The 21,549-nt window shown below is 38.6% G+C and overlaps 1 protein-coding gene across 4 annotated transcripts in view; it reads left to right on the plus strand.

The window, feature by feature from the left end:
• Positions 1–17,848, plus strand: part of ANKRD31 (ankyrin repeat domain 31) — a 136,458-nt gene extending 118,610 nt beyond the window's left edge. For all 4 annotated transcript variants that reach the window (XM_086698744.1, XM_086698755.1, XM_086698728.1 and 1 more), the window contains 3 exons: positions 4,932–5,072; positions 10,634–10,736; positions 17,485–17,848. In XM_086698744.1, the coding sequence (XP_086554870.1) occupies positions 4,932–5,072; positions 10,634–10,736; positions 17,485–17,630 (390 nt within the window). In that variant the 3' untranslated portion in view covers positions 17,631–17,848. The remainder of the gene's footprint in view (positions 1–4,931; positions 5,073–10,633; positions 10,737–17,484) is intronic.
• Positions 17,849–21,549: the final 3,701 nt, after the last annotated feature.

Raw genomic sequence — 21,549 nt, forward strand, 5'->3', positions numbered from 1 at the left:
GTCTCAGCTTGCTTTTCCTTTGGAGATCCGCTTTGGGAGGGGCCCTGCGGCAGCGGGAGGGAGTCAGACCCGCCAGAGGGATGGATCCACAGAAGCACAGTGTTGGGTGTTTGCACAGTGCAAGCAAGTTCCCTGGCAGGAACTGGTTCCCTTTGGGATTTTGGCTGGGGGATGGGCGAGGGAGATGGCACTGGCTAGCGCCTTTGTTCCCCTCCAAGCTGCCCTCTATTGTCCGGAGCTCAACAACTCTCCCTCCTGTTGTCCTCCAGCCCTCCCGTTCTCCAAGCAGAGCTGTTAGCTTATAACCTTCCAGATGTTAAGTCCCACTTGCTGTCAGAACACACTCCGTCTGGCCCCTCCACTTTTGCAAGCCAGACTTGGGCTCTCCTTTGCCAGCGGGCTGCCCCTCCGCCCCGGCTCCCTCTCACCAGTCCGTGTAGCGCACACCGCCTCTCCGCCCTTCCTACCCTCTTCCGTGGGCCTCTCATCTATGCTTGGCTCCAGAGAATCCATTCTGCTAGTCTTCTGGCGGTTTTCTGGGTTATTTAGGCAGGTGTAGGTGGAATCTAAGTGATCAGCAGGACGCGGTGAGCCCAGCGTCCTCCTACACCGCCATCTTCCTCTGGAATGTTTTTATTTAACTTCATTTTTGAAAGATAGCTTTGCTGGATATAGAATGCTTGGTTGACACTTTTTTTCTTTGTACACTTTGAATATATTATTCCACTGCTTCTGGCCTCCCTTGTTTCTGGTAAGAAGCTGGCTGTTAATCTTCTTGGGGTCCCCTTGTAAGTAATGAGTCATTTTTCTCTTTTGTACATTATTTTCTCATTGTCTTTGACTTTCAGCATGTTTCTGTTTATGAACTTTTTCATGTTTATCCTACTTAGAAGTCACTGAGCCTCCTTCGAAAAGTACAGATTAATGTTTTTCAATAAATTTGGCAAGTTTTTAGCCATTATTTTTTCCAGTATATTTTCTATTCCTTTCTTTTGTCCTTCTAGTACTAGAAGTCCCTCTAGTAAAGTTTTCATTTTAGTTATTGTACTTTTCAATTCCATACCTACTACTTGGTTCTCTTTTTTAAATTCTGTCTCTTTATTGATATTTTCTATTTGATATGACATTATCATCATTCCTTCCTTTACTTGTTTAATTATGGTTTCCTTTAGTTCTTTCAATATTTTTATAATAGCTGTTTTGAAGTCTTCGTTAAATCCAACATATGGTCACTCTCACAGATGTTTTCTGTTGCTTTATTTTGGTGTATGTGTCTTACTTTCCTGTTTTCCCACATCTGTCATCATTTTTTGTTGGAACTGGACATTTTAGATATTTTTAAATGGGTCATGGATTATAGCAAATTTGCGTACTGGCTTCCACCTTCTCTCAGGCTTGTTATTGTTATGTGCCTGCTTATTTAGTTACTGGATAGATTGTTTTAGTGAGGTTATTTTTACCTACTATAGTGTTAAACTTTTGATATTATATCACATGGACTTAGGCCTTGGCAGGTCTCTCTGTGTCTCTTTCCCTGACCATACCTAACCATCAAGCTCCACTTATTGCTGGTTCATTGTTCTATTGTTTTCAACAATGACCTGAAGCATAAATTGCTACAGACTAATCCAATCAAATGTGTGCTCCTTTGAAGGGATAGTTTTTGAGGTCAGTGTTGGAGTTTTATTCTGACTTTAAGAAGTCTCTGCCCTACTATCTATTTTCCCAATTTTCTCCTGAAAACTAGCCAGCATACAGCTTAGCCTGTATCTCCAATGAATCCACCAATTTACTTTCAATTGCCTTTTACCACAACCTGTACTGCCTTTAAAGTGCCTTTGAGCTTGAACTTCTATGTTCTGTTGCAAATTAAGTCATTTCCTTTGGAGGAGATTAGGAACCATCTGTTTTAAGGCTTCCTTCTTTTCCCAGGCAAAATCTCTGTACCTTAGCTCGGGAGCTGGGTGAGAACACAGCAGCTTTTCTTTGAACGGCACCCCGGCTTTAGTAGTTGAGCATTTAGCTGAGGCAGGCACAGTAGCCTCGTGCCTTTACAGCTTCTCTCTCCTGATGTGAAACCACCACCTTTTAAGCCAGGCAAGGGTGATCAGGGTCCCAGTAGTCATAGTGACACCATGCCAAAGGTGGAGCCCCTACCTCGCCAGTACAGGCTATGCAGAAGGGATCCCCCGCCTCTTTTATTTTTGTTTTTCTTTAAAAATGTTTTTAATGTTTATTTTTGAGAAAGAGAGATAGAGTGCAAGTGGGGAAGAGGCAGAGAGAGAGTGAGACACAGAATTGGAAGCAGGCTCCAGGCTCTGAGATGTCAGCACAGACCCCGATGCGGGCTTGAACTCACAAACCATGAGATCATAACCTGAGCCAAAGTCAGATGCTGAACTGACTGAGCCACCCAGGCATCCAGCCTCTTGGCTGCACTTACCTTCAACTTAACCTTAGCAACAAATAGCTGAGGGCAGGATGAGAAATGTTGATATCCTGCCCTTGACAAGAAGGTGGCCCTCTGACTAGGGGCTGTAGGGAGAGGGAGCCCTGTGTTTGTGGCTACACATTCTGGAGTAGAATCTGCACCTCACTGAACTGGGAAGGGAAGAAGGAAGCAATCTTGGTTCACATACCACAGACTCCCTTTTTTTTTTTTTTTTAACCTAATTGTCATAGATTTAGCTGAATAGATGTCTATTTGCTGCATGCCTTTATGACCATTTTCAGAGATTTAAACAATTTTCAAATGCTTTTTCACTTGGGAGTGGATCCTCACATTGTCATGCCAGAAGTTGATTCTAGAATATTTGTATTTGGTGAGACTTCTGATATAGTTAGGTTTAAATTTATCACATGACATCTGTTTTCTATTTCTCTCATCTCTTCTTTGTTCCCTTTTTCATTTTTTTTTTGTGTGTGTGTGTTCTATCTCCTTTGTTAGTTTATTAGCTACAACTCTTTTTACTCAGTTGTGGCTTTAGAGTTTATAGTACATATTTTTAACTTCCCCCAGTCTGCCTTTAAGTGATATTGTACCACTTTATGTATACTATAAGAGCTGCAAAGTAGTATGCTTCCATTTTTCTACTCCTGACCTTTGTATTATATATTTTACCCAATGTTATAAATTCCATACTGCATCATTATTTTTGTTTAAGCAGCTAATTATCTTGAGATTTAAATAAAAAGAAAAATATCTTTCTTATGTAATTACTGTTACTGTTTTTCTTTTCTTTGTGTAGATCCTGATTTCCATTTGCTATCATTTTCTTCTCTTGGAGGACTACCTTTAACATTTCTTGCATTGAAGGTCTTCTACTGATAATGAATCCTTTTGACTTTTGCATGTGTGAAAAAGTTTATTTTACCTTCATTTTTGAAAGATATTTTTGCTAGATACAGATTTCTAGGTTGGAATGGTTTTTTTCTTTGAGTACTTTAAAGATGTTGCTTGTCTGTGTTCTTGATTGCATTGTTTTCAACAAGTAATACACTGTTGTCCTTAACTTTGTCCCTCTGTACATAACGTGTCTTTTTGCTCCTTCTGGCTGCTTTTAGTGACTTTCTCTTCATCTCTGGATTTAAACAATTTTGATTATGAGATGCATTAGCATAATTTTTTTCATGTTTCTTATACTTAGGGTTTATTGGATTTCTTGAGTCTCTGGGTTCCAAATTTGAATCTCAGATGTGGAAGAATTTCAGCCAATTTATTTCTTCAAGTGTTTTTTCTTCCCTCCCCTCCTTTTTTAACCTCTTATTACACACAGATTGGTTGAAATCATTCCACAATTCACTGATTATCTGTTCATTTTTTAAGTTCTCTTTTCTCGGTGTTTCATTTTTATGCAGTTCCTATTGCTTTATCTTTGAATTTTCCAATCTTTTTGTTTGCAATGTCTAATCTATTATTAGACATGCTATTCCCATCTAGTACTCTTCATCTCACACATTGTAATTGCATCTCTAGAACTTTGAGTTGAGTCTTTTAAAAAATATTTTCCCTGCCTCCACATAACTTTTTGAACATGTGGAATATGATTATAATAACTACTTAATGTCTTTATCTGCTGATTATAACATTCTTATCAGTCTTGGTCATTTTCAGTTGATTGCTTTGTCTCTTCTGTATGGGTTGCGTTTTCCTACTTATTTGCAGGCCTGTTAATTTGTTATTGAATCCCACACATTGTGAAATCTACCTTGTTGGATGCTGGATATTTTTGTAGTCATATACACATTTTATATATTTGTTCCAAAATACAGGTAAGTTCCTTGGAAACAATTTGATCCTTTTAAGTCTTGCTGTTAAGATGTGGTAGGCAGGATTGGAGCATGTTTTCAGTCTAGGGCTAATTATTTCTCACTACTTAAGTAAGTTTCTTCTGTGTACCTTACCAGTGCCCCACCAGTTTTGAGGTTTTCTGTTGGAAACAGGCACTATTTTTGCCCTTTCTGAATGCCAGGTGTCATTACCTCTAATCACTACTCAGCTGAATACTCAAAGAGGACCCTCTGAAGATCTATAGAGCTCTCTCTCTTTGTATTTCTCTCTTCTTCAGTACTCTGTCCTACAGACTCTGGGCACTTTGCCTTCCTATACTCTGCTCTGCCTCTTCACCTCAGGGAGTCCACAGGCTTTGCCTGGATCCCCTCTCCCTGTACCATGACTTGGAAATTCTTTCAAGTCAATGGCTGGGACACTTGGAAGGCTCACCTCATTAATTTCTCACTTCTCAGGGATCACTGTACTTTGTTGCCTGATGTTGTTTGGTATCTTACAAACTATCGCTTTATATATGTTGTCTATTTTTTGTTCGTGTTAGGACAAATCTGCTTCCTCTTACTTCATCCTGGCCAAAAGCAGATGTTCACATATTTCAGGTATTTTTCCTTCTTAATTTTTCTTATATTTTTCACTTCAGGAGACTACTCACAAAGCCAGTGTTTTATTGAGTGGTAAAATTAAGGTAGAAAATGGTCAGATTTATCAAAATCCAGTCACCTGGCTCAAGGATCTTCTAGGAGACGACAGTTACGTGACTTGGAATTATGCTTGGAGTAAGGTGGGTCATTCTTAATTTATCTGTAACTTCATATTCAAATAGAAATGTACATTTTTATGATAAAACTATTATTTTTAAGAAATCTGAACTTCTCCAAGCTCGTTTATGTCCTCATATATCCTTAATACAATATGCTACGTGCTTTCCCCTACAACTCTTGTTTAACAGAATTCCCCAGGGGCAGACTTGGACAGCTGACTGAGCCTCTCCATCCTTGTTCCTCACCTAGTCTCAGAAATTCAAATGCCCTGATTCCCCCCTAGGATTCCCCCAGGTGATTTCAGGTCTTTATGACTCCCTAGAGAAAATTTGGGACCTCTGATGCATTGATAATTAATATGTTAGTATTCTGGTGCAGTGAAGGAAAATCTTCCCCAACACCACAGGAAGGAGCAAGCAGCCTAAGACCCACAGAGGTTATGCTGCACTTTTGTTTGAACTCAGTCTTATCCATCAATTGCTAAACCCCCAAAAAGAAATACTTGTTTTCATTCTGACTTCCCAGACTTAGTAATCTTCCCCTCAGTTCTGTCTTCTGAGTTCTAAGCCCAGTTTAACCACCAGTTGAAGACAATTAATGACTGACACCTTTGATGGCCAAGATCAGCCACCTCCAGATATCCATTGTCACACTTCAGGGAAGAGTCTTGGAATGATTCACCCAGGAAAGTGTGAATCATCAGACATCCACCATTACTGTTAAACAGAATTGCAGATGCCTTCAGCCTCCACTAGCCATTACAGTAAGCCTCAGTGTACTAGTAATAAAAGGCCCAGTTTCGTCTCTCCTTTTTTGTCCCACTTAGCTCTGCCCACCCTCCCTCCTAGTTTCTCCTCTCCTTCTGCATCCCTAAATTGCTTTCCAGTGTTCTAGACCTTTGTGTCAGGTGCTTCCAAAATTGTGTTGTAGTTTCCTCACTTACATCAATACATCTTGGATTTTTTTCTACTTTATAGTCTTTATGGGTTTTTTCTTAAAGGTTTTTTCTAGTTGTTTATTTCCCACCCCTGGACTCACCAGGCCACCTGCTTTCAATTTACCCTGCCCAGTCCTTTCTGTGGATTCATAAGTCATATTTGCATGTTAGTAATTAACATTTTACCCTTGGAAATCCCTTTTTATTAAAAAGTTTCTCAAACTTGTGATAGATTTTATCATTTTGTTGAAATAGTCTATGCTTACAGCCTGAATATGGTTCTGATTTCTATAGTTTAGTTTTTTTGAGCTCGACATGCCTCTGCTACAGTGTGCCCAGTGATGACTCAGTTCTCCCACTCTTTTTCTTTATTGGAACTACTGCATTTTCTGCTTTTGAATAGCTGGCTGTGACATCATTTGGCCCTCACTCTGTACTTAAGCCTCATTTATATATCACATTGCCTGTGGTCTTTTCTCATTGGACATGTCAGTTAGTCATATGGTTTAACACCGAGGTGATAGTGAAGTCAAAGGTGAATGTGGGTGCTAAAATTAGAAGAATTATTGGGTATAAGATATTTGTACAGATTATCTAAGTAGGCTTAGATTTTTTTTAATATTCAAAAATAGTCTTAAAAATTACCACAGGGTGCTCATGTACTTTTAATAAATACCCCAAGCTGAGAAACACTACCCCAGTAAAAATTTTTGCAGTGTTTAAAACCCTCTTTTAAAACTTAACACAGAAACCTTTGCCTCCTCTTATCTTGAAGTAACTCCTGAATTCACAGTTGCTTCTGAGTGACAGGGCGTTTGGGCTACATTGGTCAATGTGAACATTTCTCCTGACTCATTCTGAGAATGCTGGTGTGGCTATAGGTCCCGGAGTGGTTGCTTGTCAGGCAAGAAATGCCAGAAAACTAGGTCTTATCCTGCCTCAGACAGAATGACAACAGCCACTAGACACAGAGATGACTCATACTTCCTACCCAAGCATCTGGGCTGCTATACAGGGAATTCTGATGCTGACTCCCACTGGGCATCACTGATCCCTCTCACTCCTGCAGTCTCCTGACTATTAGGTATCATCCTGATATGGCAGAGTGAGTGCAAAGCCTCATTCTTGTGCAGCAAAAATTGCTCACTTCTAGCAAAAAAAAATGCCTTTCTGTGATACAGTTGTGGTAGGAAATTGTAAGAATGGCAGTGACCATTCATTTTGTGAATGCTCAGGACTGGATCTTTGCAGATGAAGAATACACTGCCATTTTGGGCAGTGACTGAAGGAGCAGTGACCGCTCTCTTGGGCAAACATACTTTCCATCCAAATGACTCACTCTCTGAGTTTCGACCCTTATAAATTCACTGTTTTGGATCTAGTATTAACTTTTCTCTGTGGTTACCCCTCACCCTACATACTTTCTAAAATAATTCCTCCCACCACCGTGATTAGGAATATCAAGGTAGGGAAAGGTTGAGGTAGGAGTATAGAAAGTGATGGGAATTGTTGATCTGGACAGCCAGCCAGCCTCATTGAGTCAATTAATCATTCCCAAAGTGTCTTAATTAACTTAAACTTCTGTGAGTCCTGCTTCTACTCTGGAGATGTGGGCCCTTTCAAAATACAAATATCCAAGAGGTGTGAATCCTGAAGACTGTAAATAATATGAAAGGCCTACTGCCCTTCTCTTGCCTGGAGCTACATAGACTGCCTGGGGGAAGTGGAGAAGGAAGTGGAGAAGGCTCTAGGATGGGGATTGGGAAGAGGGGGGCGGTGTGAAAGTGAACCTCACTTCCATCATATTTCCCCAGGATCTGTCTTTTGTGGCAGTTATTATACTTTTATCCTCCCTTCTCAAATATTTGAGAATTATTTTAATTTTTTAGCCAAATATGTCTTGGTGTTACAGTGAACCTAAAAGAAAAACCTACAGTTTTCTTCTGTTTCTTTGCTCTTTTCTGCCCCCTCTCCCATCCTCCAACAAAAACAATTTTCCTTTCCTCTTTCTTCCTTTTGGGATAGTGTAAATTTGTTTAGACTTGCTTCATAAAACTTGAAATGGAAGTAAAACAGTCATTTGATCATCCATGAACAGATTCCCATTAGTCAGTACCAACAAATGGTTTTCCTGAAGACATACGAAAAATGGACTGATACTTTCAAATAAAATAGAGCCCCAGCAGGGAAGTAAATTCTTGGACACCTCTTTAATGTTCAAAGGCAGGTTATGTTTTATATTTTCTCTTGATGCGTTAGAACATAAGGTATAGAGAAACATTTGTTACTGCAGTTAATGACAATTGAGATTGTACTTTATTTCTTCAGAGACCATACCAAAATAAATTAATAATTTCACTTGGCTGATTAACTACATTTCCAGAATAGTGGCTAACTGAATCATGCATCTACCTCACACACACACACACACACACACACACACACACACACACACACACACACACACAAATGCACACCATTTCTTTCCCAAGTATAATATTAGGAAATCACAATGAACTAATTTCTGAAGAATAATGGACCTTCTACCTAAAAGCCTCAAGGAGAGCATCAGTGGCCTTCGGATGAAGCACTCCTGTAGTTATACATTTTAGAAAAGCAGGACCACCACAACCTGCAGATAACCCTCACAGCACGCATCTTACCCTAACTCCGGCTTTATTACTGTTCTCCTCTGGGGGGAGGTGGCATCCCACCAGCTGCCCCTCATCACAATGGGTTTTGAGTGGTAAAGTTGTCAAGATTGCTGGCAGCTATGTAATCCAAGACCCTAAAAACCTCAGCAACAGCTCATCCTACATACCTCTATCAGAGCAGGCATACGAGCTAGATTTGGATTCAAGATTTAGTTTAGGATTCAGAGTTTGAGTTGTATGCAAATATGATGACTGTTGGCTCTTATGCTTTAGACAACTAGAGCGCAGACACTATTATGAAATGGACAGTTTCCAGGAGTGACTAGTGCCTGTTCAGTTTGAGGTCTATATATTATTATCCTCATTCAATAAATTACCCCCACCTTGAAGAAACTAGATCTTTAACTCCGTGGATTTTCTGAAAGCTGTGTTCTATGTCTGAATTACCCCTAGTGCTATGTTTAAGACCTATGCGGACTCATGACTTCTAAGGCTACTAAGGTGCAATTTTACCACTTTATATTACCCAGTACTAACTGATAAAAATCTGCTTTAAATCTGAAGTACAGGTGAGAATATACTGAGCCTGCATATTGACGGGCCTGTAAGGTATTTTGGATATTATCAAGGCACCACGTGAACAAAATCTGCTGTTTCTAATTGTTAGTTGTTGGGAGAACTGACAGATGGCATTCAGAGGCCTCATCTCTCCTGTGGCAGGTGGGGATGGGTTAGCACAGTGGGTCAGACAGATCTGTTCCATTTCCATTACCAAGTTTGTTTGGTCATGGGATTGAGCCCAGAGGGTGCCTAAACCTTCCAGATTCCTTATGTCTGCCCCATTCTGTTAAATAACAGCTTTTATTGAGCACTCAGGACATGCTCGACAGTATGCCAAATGCTTTTCATGTATTCTAATCCTCACAACAGCCTGATAAGCTTGGAGGTACTCATGTTACAAATGCACAAACAGAGGCTCAAAGAATGTAAGAATCTTGCTTAAGAGCTCAGACTGCAGAGGTTTTCCCCCCAGGATTGTCAGGCAGTATGCAAAGTGCTAAGAGTATAAAAATGAATATGACACAGACCTTGTCTTCAAGGAGTTTATGTTAATGGAAGCAGACCTCTTAACACATAATTTCATTTAAATGAGATAAGTTCCTTGACAGAAAAATAAGCGCAGAAATTATGGGGGTCTAGAGGAAGGTTATTGCCTAAGTTTCTAGAAGTTCTAAGAAAGCATCCTGGAGGAAGGGATGTTCGAGTTGAGACTGGATGGTTTAGCCACAGTGAGCCTAGCTTCTGAGGCGTATTATTAGGCTGCCCTGGAACAAAGAGTGGAGAACCCAAGGACCCTGTGGCAAATGTTCGCCAGTGTGCCTCAGCCTAGCCCATTTGTGTGCAGGGATCTCTAAGATCTGACCTTCAAGGCTGATAAACAATAGCTAAGTTCACAAACAAAACAGAAAAACCCAAAAAAATTGGATGCATAGTCCTGAAATGATATTAACCTGAACAGTTAAATGTCTTATTTCTTGAAAAGTACTATTAACTTTTGTGGTTTAATTTTATTAGTACAACACTACTTCTTTAACACTATAAAGTAGCCCATGCTGGTTTAATGGTTGTTTACTAAGTGAATGGAAAGAGAATTAATGATAAAAAGCAGGGGTAACAAATTTCTTCTCTAAAGGGCCAAATAATAAAGATTTCAGGCTTCATGGGCGTATGGTCTTTGTCACCAATATTCAATGATGGTGTAGCATAAAAGCATCCATTGATAGTAAGTAAATGAATGGGTATCTTTGTGTTCTAATAAAACTTTACTTACAAACAAAGGGGGCAGGCCAGATTTGTCCATGGACTATGGTTTGCCAGTCTGTGATAGACAACAGTCAATACTTTACCAAAGTTACAATTTGCAAGAGAGACGTGTATTTGCTTCTTTTGAAATGTAGAATTTTTGAATTCTGTGCTTACTTGTGTACAGGTAACATATCTGGGGAAAGAGCTTGTAAAGTATGTTTCTGAGGAAATACCCGTACCCTCAGAGCCAAACATGGCACCTCAGCAACATCAACCTTGTCTTCCAGGTACGTGCAGACCAACACCCATTTCTTAGTTGTAAGGAAAGTGCCCAAAGCTACTGAGAAAGCACTCCTTGTTTTGTATTTTCATTCATGTACATTCAAATAACCATTCTACAGTGAACAATTCAGTGGCATTTAGTACACTCACAGTGGTGAGCAACCACCACCTCTGTGTAGTTCCAAAACAACTTTCATTACCCAAAAAGAAACTCCACACCCATTCAACAATTGCTCCCCTTGGTCTACTTCCTGTCTGTATGAATTTGCCTGTTCTGAATGTATCATATAAATGGAATCATATAATATATAACCTTTTGTGTCTGACATCTTTCATTTAGCATAATGCTTTTAAGGATCTTGCCCTGAAGGACATTCGGTTTCCCTTTTTTGGAAGTAGTGCTGCTGTGAGCATGTCTATACATCTATTTTAACCTGGTTTTAGTTCTTTTGGATGTATACCTAGGAGTGGAATTGCTGCATCATATGGTAATTATATGTTGAAGTTTTTGAGGAACAGCCAAACCGTTTTCCACAGCAACTGAGTCATTTACATGTCCACAAGCAACATACAAGGGTTCCAATTTCCCCACATACTCACCAACACTTATTTTCTGTTGGTTTGTTTATAGCACTCCATTTTTAAGCATAGTTGATTCTAGGAGAATTTTTTAAATGACACCTTTTCTCACAATTCCATTTTCTAAATCTATATTATACTTACTTTGGGTAGATTTTTAAGTGTCATATAAAAGGAAAAATGGTACTTTTTTCCTTCCTGCAGGCGTGATTTGGTTAGTTTTCTAAAATCAAGTACTAAAATAAATCTTTGCTTGTTAGTGTAAACTAATGTGCTTTATCTGGTGGAATCAACTTTAACCCAAGAAAGCTGAAGAGAATGTCGTCTTCATCGTTAAGCAGCAGATTTTGAAATGATCTGGGAAGAGGCTGCACACATTTCTATAAAACGAATATAACTAAGTCTCTGTTACCCTTTGCTTTTTCCCCCAGTGTCCCTGCCTCAGACCAGTTGGGGACAGTATAAGCAGAAATGGAAGTACAATACAGAAGATGATAATTCTGTGATAACCAGAGTCAACAACCAAACAGGGATTACTATCATTAAGCCCCTAACCAGAGTCTCCCCAGGGCCATCCTTCCTACAACAAACCTTAATAATTCCAAGGACTTTCCTTTCCTAACTTTATACCTAATCCACTGTAACCTCCTAGGGTCCTTCTTTGTCTCAAAAACTGGCTTTAGAATAGGATACATTTTCCCCATTTTTCTGAAGATAGCCTCAAGAGTGCTTTTCATCATTCTGGGAGAATAGATCTGGTAAAACAGAAATTGTCTCTCTCTCTCTCTCTCTCTCTCTCTCTCTCTCTCTCTCTCTCTCACACACACACACACACACACACACACACACACACACACACACACAGGAAAGTCAAGCAAACCCTTTATCCTCCTGGTTTCTAACCTCAAGAATTAGAGCAGAAATACAGGATCTTCCCTATTTCCTATTTCACAGAAATTATCTGCTCCTCAGGTTTCTTAGCTCTAGGCAGGCATTTCCAACCCTAGCCATTTCTCTCCTTCCTCAGAGGGCTCATGGTTCCCCTGCTAAGTGAGCATGAAATAAAAAATGGGTTCTGAACTGCTGCTTCTGTTGCCTGCAATATAAACAAATTTCTAAATCGTAAACACTGTTTACAGAAATACTGAATTGTCTTTCCTTTAGATATTTCACACAGTGTCAATGCTAATTTGAGAACTATGGAGTGCCGATATGCCAGCCAACTTCTTGCTACCTTCATCTGGGCCTAGGATGCTATGCTGCAGGTCTCTGCTGGCATTCTGTAGGCTGCTGTTGGAACTTTATTTGAACCTCTTTAATTTAGGACTCTTCTGTACCTGGTTTTGTAGTACCTGACAGAAATCCAACAACCTGGCAGATTAGAAAAATGTAAACTCTATAACCTTATTACAAGCCAACCATTGAAGAGAAAACCTTTTTCCCTCTTTTGCATATCAAAATGTCATGGAAATTGTGGATCTGACATTCTAGGATACACAAAGTTTGAAGGAAAAACAAGGCCTTACAGATTTCATCAGCCTGCTTCGTATCATGAACATAATCTGTTCTCTTACACTTTTTAATGGTCACACTCTAAAGAATAGTGCTTTCTGGGAGTAAGGAAATTAGGAAGACCTATTTACATTTCCCAGACCTAGGGTGATTATGCATCCCAGGTGGGCCAGGGCAGTCCTTAATCCAGCAAATTTATTAGTAGCACTCCCTTTGACTTGCAGATGCGCCTTGTTTAGATGACTTAGTATAGGAACCAAGCAAATAGGTGTTGGAAAAAATGAAATTTGGACAAGGTAAAAAAAAAGAGAAACTCTCCAATTTCATTTACTTTTTTTAAAGTTTTTATTTAAATTCCAATTAGTTGACATACAGTGTAGTATTAGTTTCAAGTGTACAACATAGTGATTCAACACTTCCATACAACACCTGGTGCTCATCACAAGTACCCTCCTTAATCCCTGCCACCTTTTAACACATCCCTCCACCCATCTGCCCTCTGGTAACCATCAGTTTGTTCTCTATAAGAACTATATAGATTCTTACATACTGTTTTGCAAATAGATGGTCAAATTTTATGCATAACACTATATTATAAATTTTTTTTAACGTTTATTCATTATGGAGAGAGAGAGAGAGAGACAGAGCATGAGCAGGGGAGGGGCAGAGAGAGAGAGGGAGACACAGAATCCAAAGCAGGCTCCAGGCCCTGAGCTGTCAGCACAGAGCCTGACGCGGGGCTCAAACTCACAAACCGTGAGATCGTGACCTGAGCCAAAGTCGGACGCCCAACTGACTGAGCCACCCAGGTGCCCCAGCCCTCTATATTATAAATAATTGCTGGCTACCTAATCTTGACCCCCTGATGGACTGAGATCTTTGAGTTCAGAGAGACTTTTCTCGGCTTTTGCTCCTTATTATATTCCCCAAAGACTAGCACAGTAGCTTGCCAGTAAATGTTCATTGAATAATGTTCATCAAATAATAATGAATTAATGGATGCATGAATATGATCCAAAGGACTGCTAATTTAAAACTGAATTTACTTGTGATTGACTGTCCTAATAAGTAGACATGCCTAGATCTCACAGGCTTAATGGAATTTGTTGTGAAGAATTCAACAGATTGTAAATAGGATTTCGGTTAGGTAATATTATCTCCTTTATCTGAATTTTCGACATCTGACTGTGAGATAGAAGACTAATGGCCCTTCACATTTTTTCAACCAGATACTTAAAAGAGAGCTATATCCTTCTACTTCCCCCTCTTCATGATAAATAATAAATCTGTTTAGTTTTGGTAACATTTCCTAAACCTCTTTAATCAGATGATGTCAGCATTTCATGGGACAAATAGCAAACTGAATAACTAATTTATTTCTTCATATCATTTGGAATCATGGTATCAAGAATATCCTAGGGGCTCCTGGGTGGCTCATTTGATTAAGCATCTGACTCTTGATTTCAGCTCAGGTCATGATTTCGGTCATAAGATCGAGTCCAGTGTCGGGATTCTCTGTCTCCCAGTCTCTCTGTCCGTCTCCTACTCCCACTTGGGCACATGCATACTCAATCCCTCTCTCTTTCTCTCAAAAAAAAAAAAATCCTGAGTCACGAGGATTAGTGATAAAAGTTTTTAATCTTGCTGTTTTGAGACTTTATCCAGTGAATCAGAGATGATGGAAGAGCTTTTATTCTTAGTCCCGCACAAAAACTAGTCAAGTTGGTAACTCAGGTGAATGTGTTGGTGGACTCCAGAGTGCTAGAATGTGGTACATTAACAGATTTGAAGGTATATGCTATTTGTAATTAAAGATTTTAATCAGGGGCACCTGGGTGGCTCAGTCGGTTGAGTGTCCGACTTCGGCTCAGGTCATGATCTCGCCCTCCATGAGTTCAAGCCCCGTGTCGGGCTCTGTGCTGGCAGCTCAGAGCCTGGAGCCTGCTTCAGATCCTGTGTCTCCCTCTCTCTCTGCCCCTCCCCCACTCTCACTTTGTCTGGCTCTGTCTCTCAAAAATAAATAAATGTAAAAAAAAAAATCTTTTTTTAAAGATTTTAATCATACAAACACCAGCCTTAAAAAATGAAATTCTGTTGGTGAAATCCTGATATATATGTATCACTAAAGTCCTTAGAAGCTATAAAATGGAGTGAATCTATGGTGCATTTTCCCTTGAAATTTCACAACTTCCTCCTAAGCCTCTGCCTACTTGGCTGTAGTTTCTCTTCTGTGTTATTGAGGAAATCTTCACTGATATTTCAGAATAAATTGGAAGGAAAAAATGAACATTCCCAAACTTCTACATAATTTGTGATCACTGTGTACAGACATATCAATCTTTTTTACAGTACTTAAAAAAAATCTGTTAATGTAGATCACAATTCATTATTTACTCAGAAAGCCAATCTTACTTATATATATCTATGTCCCCTGTCAGCACAGTAGTAAAACACTCAAAGAAAATTATGTCAAATGTATTCATCTAAGAAAAAAAGAGTATCTCCTGAAGTCTTTCTTTTCCCAAGCCATCATTTAATGCATATTAGTTATATCATTTTCTTTCATCATTTCTTCATTTGAAAATAGAACATGCTTTTTCAGAAAAAAAAATAGACTCTTTTTTGATTTTGCTAAAAACTGTCCTTGACCTACTGATAATATGTTGTAAATAAATTACTTTAAAGAAAGTATTTTGTTCATTCCAGTGCTATTACGGTGCTTCATTGCTCTGTAAAAGTATGTGTAACAGAGAGAGCACAAACATTCACAGGTGCTTCTGTTTTATGTGGTTAAGAACTTCTTCAAACTTAAACACCTAAGGAAGATGGGTGTCTGATAACAGAGCAGAAGGTGTTTATTTCAGCTCCTGTTGATGATTCTTGATTGTTTTTCATTACTTTAATCATAATTTTTTTCATCCTAGTATCATGATTAACTTTGACCTAATTCTTAAAGTGGAGGATATATATCCACTGATAGGGGAGGAAAGAGAAGAAAACTAATTTATCTGTTGAGCACCTGCCGTGTGCCAGGCCCTCTGCCAGATTGTTTTACATACCTTAGGCCTTTGATGAGTTTCTTATTAGTAAAACTCCAGACCTGATGTCTGTACAACACAGAAAAAAACATGAACACTTTACATATAAAGTCAACTGTCTCAAACCCAGTTCAGCTTAAGAAACCACGTATAAAATTTATTTTCCCATAAAGAAAGGGCTTAAATAATTTAAACTTCAAAATATAATGTCTAAGTCTGTTTCTTGATTTCAGTATAGTTTTCACAGATGGCTTTTGATCTTAATCAATATAAATCTATCTCATACTATTAATTTAGTTTTAAATATCAAATCACCTAATACTCTACCACCATGTTTAGCCTTTAGAATCCTTTTATTTTAAAAAGGCATTGAATTTTGTATTTAAATAGCTGTAATTGACTTTTTCCCCAGTGTAACTATAGCAGATGTACTTTTACAATCTATTAAAATAATTCCTAATCATTTTCCCTTTGACTGTAATTATACTTCTTGTTCAGAATGAGAATGTGTATGTATATATATACACTTCTGAACAAGAAGTATAATTCCAATCAAAGGGAAAATGATATATATATTCATTTCCATTTATAACTAGAGTAAGCAAAGAAGTGAAATTTCTATATCATCTAGTCTTGGACCTATTTTACAGATGATGAAACTGAGAACCAGAGAGGTAACATGGGTTGAATGAAAGGAGTACGTAGGTTAGTGATGTTTGAGGAGTGAACTATCAGTTAAAATGATGAGTCTGATTATTTTTACTTACGATCTATTAAGGGAATTTTTTAAAATGTTACAGGAGAAAGAAAAGTAAAAGTTAAAATTATTTTTAACCTAACTAATTAGCTTGTCATTTTGAAGTGCTAATTTAGGCCACTAGATAACATGAATAGGTGCATGAGCCTGTCCTTTTGCCTAGTGATGAAGCTAGCAATTCAGTTTAAGGAGGCTTGTGCAGAATATCTAATATTTGGTGATCTCGCTTGAGGAAAATGGGTTTCTTCCTACTTCTTGCATGAGTAGAATGGTTCATTAGTTAGCTGTGCGGTCTTTTTTGGGGACGAGGAGGAACGAGAAGAGCCAAATGTTCACACTGTGGCTATTTTCCGAGTTGTACTGGGCCGGAGAAGCCATAAAACTTGCATGAGACAACACAAGTCTGTGTGGCCTAGAAAACTGATTATCTGTCTTCCAGCCTAATACTATTTTCAGTAAGAAATAACGATAATAATAGCAGCTTATATTTATTGAGTATTTGCTATATGCTACTCAGTAGCCAATCATTTGACATGCATTATCCCATTTAGTCCTCACTACTGTTTCATTCTCAATTTACTGGAAATTATGGCACAGAGGGGTTTATATAACCACCTTCAGAAGCTGCAGTCATCCTTTTCTTGCCTTGGTGTTTTATACTGCAGACAGGTTTCTTTTTCCCAAGAAGTCAATGCTGATTTATAGCTTTATCTTGGGTATGGAAAATGGAGTGAGTGAATTATGACTTGGTCAGAAATCTCATTTTGTGCTCAGTAGACTTGACTAGGGTCTAAGATTTGTAATAAGCAAATTTAAATACTATTTTTTTAAAAATAGGGTTTAATTTGTTGGTTCTTCTTTAAATAGGAACTTCCAGAGAGTCAATGCAAAGCATCCCACATTATCTACAAATAAAAGAAGTTCTATTAATCAGCGATCAAGAATTTCTCCCATGCCATATAATGGATCAACATTGGAAGTTCTATGTGGAATGCGAAGAGCTAACATTCTAAAACCTTGTTTTCTTAATAATTTAATGGGTATTCATATTATTAAGCCACATTCATATTTTATCTTCTATGGGCCGGAGGGCCTATTTTAATACACACTTTATGAGTTGCTACTTAAGATGTGTGTTTACTATTGTAAGAAAAAATAGAACTCAAACTATTGTAGTTAGATAAAATACTTTTTTGCCATTGTAATAAAGGCATTTTTGAATTAAACCACATTGAATCTCTGGCTTTTTATTAACATAAATGTAAAACTCATCTTTCAGTCAATACTTCTACCTTTGTATAAATAACAGTTAACTAAAGGGAAGTAAGGATTAAAAAAAAGATTGATAAATGGTCCTGAAAAGGCCAGGCTAAAGTGTATCTACTTAAAACAAGAACTTAATGTCCTGGTACCTTCCCCCATTTACTTTGGAACTTATCTTGTGACCAAAATATAAAATTATGAAAGAGGTTTATTTTAAATTTCATAAAATTTAGCATAGATAAAACTGTAACTATGGTAAGTCTTAGAACAAAAAATGAATCAAATGTTGATTTGGTGGCTGATTATTTTAAATAGGATATACTTAACCTTTTGCTACATTGTCATGAAGATTTTTATTTTTTTTTTTGTAAGAAAGATTTTTATAAGAGAAACTTGGGGAGCACCTAGATGGCACATTAGTTGAACATCTGACTCTTGATTTCTGCTCATGTCATGATCTCAGGATCCCTTAGATAGAGCCACCATGTCAGTACAGAGCCTACTTGGGATTCTCTCTCTTTCTCTGTCCCCCCCTCCCCTGAATAAATTTAAAAAAGGAAACTTGGCAAGAGTTCTCAAGGGTCTGTCTGTCTTTTTGAGAGAGGATGCATGTGTGCATGAGGGAAGGACAAAGGAGACAGAATGAGAGAGAATCTTAGGCAGACTCCACACCAGTGCAGAGCCCAACACAGGGCTCAGTCTCCTGACCCTGGGATCATGACCTGAGCCAAAATCAAGAGTCCAACTCAACCAGTAAGCCATCGAGGCACCCCCCAAGGGTCTATCTTAATCCTGTGATTGCCATCTTATTCTTTGCCTGTCATTAACCTAGGCACCCAAAGAAGCTTTTTGACTCCGTGGCTTGGGTCATCTGGGTAGAGGAACCAAACTGTGATAAAAATTACTCTCATAAGTGTTAGACTTTGGGAGATACAATCTTGCTTTTTTGATATTTTCTTATTTTAAATGTATAGAGTCATAAATATCTTTAGAATACATGGGAAACTGGTTAACAGTTGTCTGTGGGAAGAAAAATCGTGGGGCTAGTGAACTGAGAAGAAAGGGGGACTCTGAACCACCTGTGCTCTTTGGCACCTTTTGAAATGCGTACCATGCGTGTGTTCTTGTTCAAGTAAAAATTTTAAATATCTGAAAAGGAAGCACCTGGAAAGGTTTGCATATTAATAAAAGTGTAAAGACATCTTGGATCATTTTTCTTCTTGTGAGAGTCCATTGAAAATGATCAGGTTAGAATACCCCTACATGTAATATTTGAGAACTAAAAAGTTTCTTACGCTATTATCATTTCTTCAGATTACCATATTTTTCTAATTCTTTTTTTTAACATTATAGAATTTTGTTAATGTTTGTTTGTTTATTTATTTATTTATTTATTTTGAGAGAGATCACGCAAGCAGGGGAATGGTGGGGAGGGGGGAGGGGCGGTGGAGAGAGAAAATCCCAAGCAGGCTCCACACTCAGCGCTGAGCCCAACACAGGGCTCGATGTCACAAACTGTGAGATCATGACCTGAGCTGAAATCAAGAGCCAGATGCTTAACCGACTGAGCTACCCAGGCCTCCCTATTTTTGTAAATCTTTTTTTTTTTTAAGTTTATTCATTTATTTTGAGAGAGAGACAGAGTGAGTGGGGGAGGGACAGAGAAGGAGAGAGAGAATCCCAAGCTCAATGTGGGGCTCAAACTAATGAAACTGTAAGATCATGACCGGAGCTGAAACCAAGAGATGCTTAATGAACTGAGCCACCCAGGTGCCCCTAAATCTTGAATAATGTACATGAGGTGGCCTATTTGGCTTTTGTTATTTAAGGAAATGTTTAAAACATGACTCATTTGCAAATATATGTACTAACACGAGAAATTATATATAATATTTTCTTTTTTTTTTTTTTTTTTTCAACATTTATTTTTGGGACAGAGAGAGACAGAGCATGAACGGGGGAGGGGCAGAGAGGGAGACACAGAATCGGAAACAGGCTCCAGGCTCTGAGCCATCGCCCAGAGCCCGACGCGGGGCTCGAACTCCCGGACCGCGAGACCGTGACCTGGCTGAAGTCGGACGCTTAACCGACTGCGCCACCCAGGCGCCCCGAGAAATTATATATATAAATGAAAAAAATTCACATTGATAGGTAGTGGTTAATGCAAGTCCTGATTGTGTTGAATAAAAAATGTGCCTTTGAGTGTGTATATAATTTTTATAGCCAATAAATATGCATGTATTTATATTATGTGTGTGACATATACTTGATGAGTCATGAAATGTGTACTTGTAGATAATGAGCATGGGGGGGGGGTGGTGCAGGTATGTCGAGTAAAAGCTCTGGAATGCCAGAAAGAAAACAATTTGTAGTGTCTGCCCTTAAGAGAGTTGGACTGGGAAGGGTGGAAGGATGCTTTTGCAGTGTAGATTCAACTTAAAAAAAACCAACACATGCTTCTTTTGAAACTTAAAAAAAGTTTTTAAAGAATAACTTAAGCAGGTATTTTGTTTAGTGATTACAATTTACAAAAGTCATACATTCTAAGTTGATAGTACAAGAACTTAAAATTCTGAGTTTTCATCTTAATGGTCAAATTCTTAAACTTAATTTTCTAAGCCCATTAAGAATGTATCTACCAACTGGTAGCTAACATAATCCCCAGTGCCCTTGAGGCATGCTGAGTCTTGTCCAAACTAAACAACAAAAGGGTCTAGAGTTCAGAGAGCTATGGATACCCCAGATCATCCCCGTGAGAAAACAACAGTGTGGAGTGTTTGCTAGATGTTTTGGCTATTTTGAGTTCTAAATGAAACCCTCAAGCTTCTGGCCTTAAGCCATGTATGGGACCTCCAAGAATAGCTAACAATCCAGTCTTCTACCTGATATTTGTATCCTTTCTCTAACATTAACTTCTTGACCACCTCTAGGATACTCCATACTCAACAAAGAAGCCTATTCCCTTTCAGACAGGTAGTCAGTCCTGTTAGGAAGCTGGAACCACAATGTCCCAGACCTCACCATCCTATTATGATAAAATCATATTTCTTTTTATGAGTTGAATTACTATGGCACAGACTCCACGGGTCTGATTGCTGGGAATGTCCAAGCATACATCTTGTTCTTTTCTCAATTTCTCTTTCATTCATTTCCCTCCACCTTACTTCCCTGAGTTCAGTACTTTTATCAGTGCATATCTAGACTATGTGCAACAGCAATTCTACCCCATTTCCCTCATCCAGTTCTTTATAAAACATGCACAGTGTGCCAAATTATTCTTAAAGATCTCTTTTCCTTCCCTGCTGCTGCAAGAGTAAAATCTAGGCCCAACATTCCAGTCCCCCGACTCTCCGGTCCTAACATAACCTTCGAGCTTCATCTGCCAATAATCTCCAGTCCTTGACTCACTCTTAAAAGCAAGTCATTCTTTCTTTGTCCTTATTATAGGCTGGATTGTGTCTCCTCAAAATTCATATGTTGAAGTCCTAACCCCTGAGACCTCAAAATGTGACTATATGTGGAAATAGGGCCTTTAAAGATGTGATTAAATTAAAATATGGCAGTAAGGTAGGTCTTCATACAATCTCTTGTACTTCTATGAAGAAATGTGGACACCTTGAGGGATAACAGAGATGCACATGTACAAATAAAAGATAATGTGAGGGGTGC

Source organism: Puma concolor, chromosome A1, assembly GCF_028749965.1.
Source record: "Puma concolor isolate L17-30 chromosome A1, mPumCon1.1.hap2, whole genome shotgun sequence".
Classification (NCBI taxonomy): domain Eukaryota; kingdom Metazoa; phylum Chordata; class Mammalia; order Carnivora; family Felidae; genus Puma; species Puma concolor.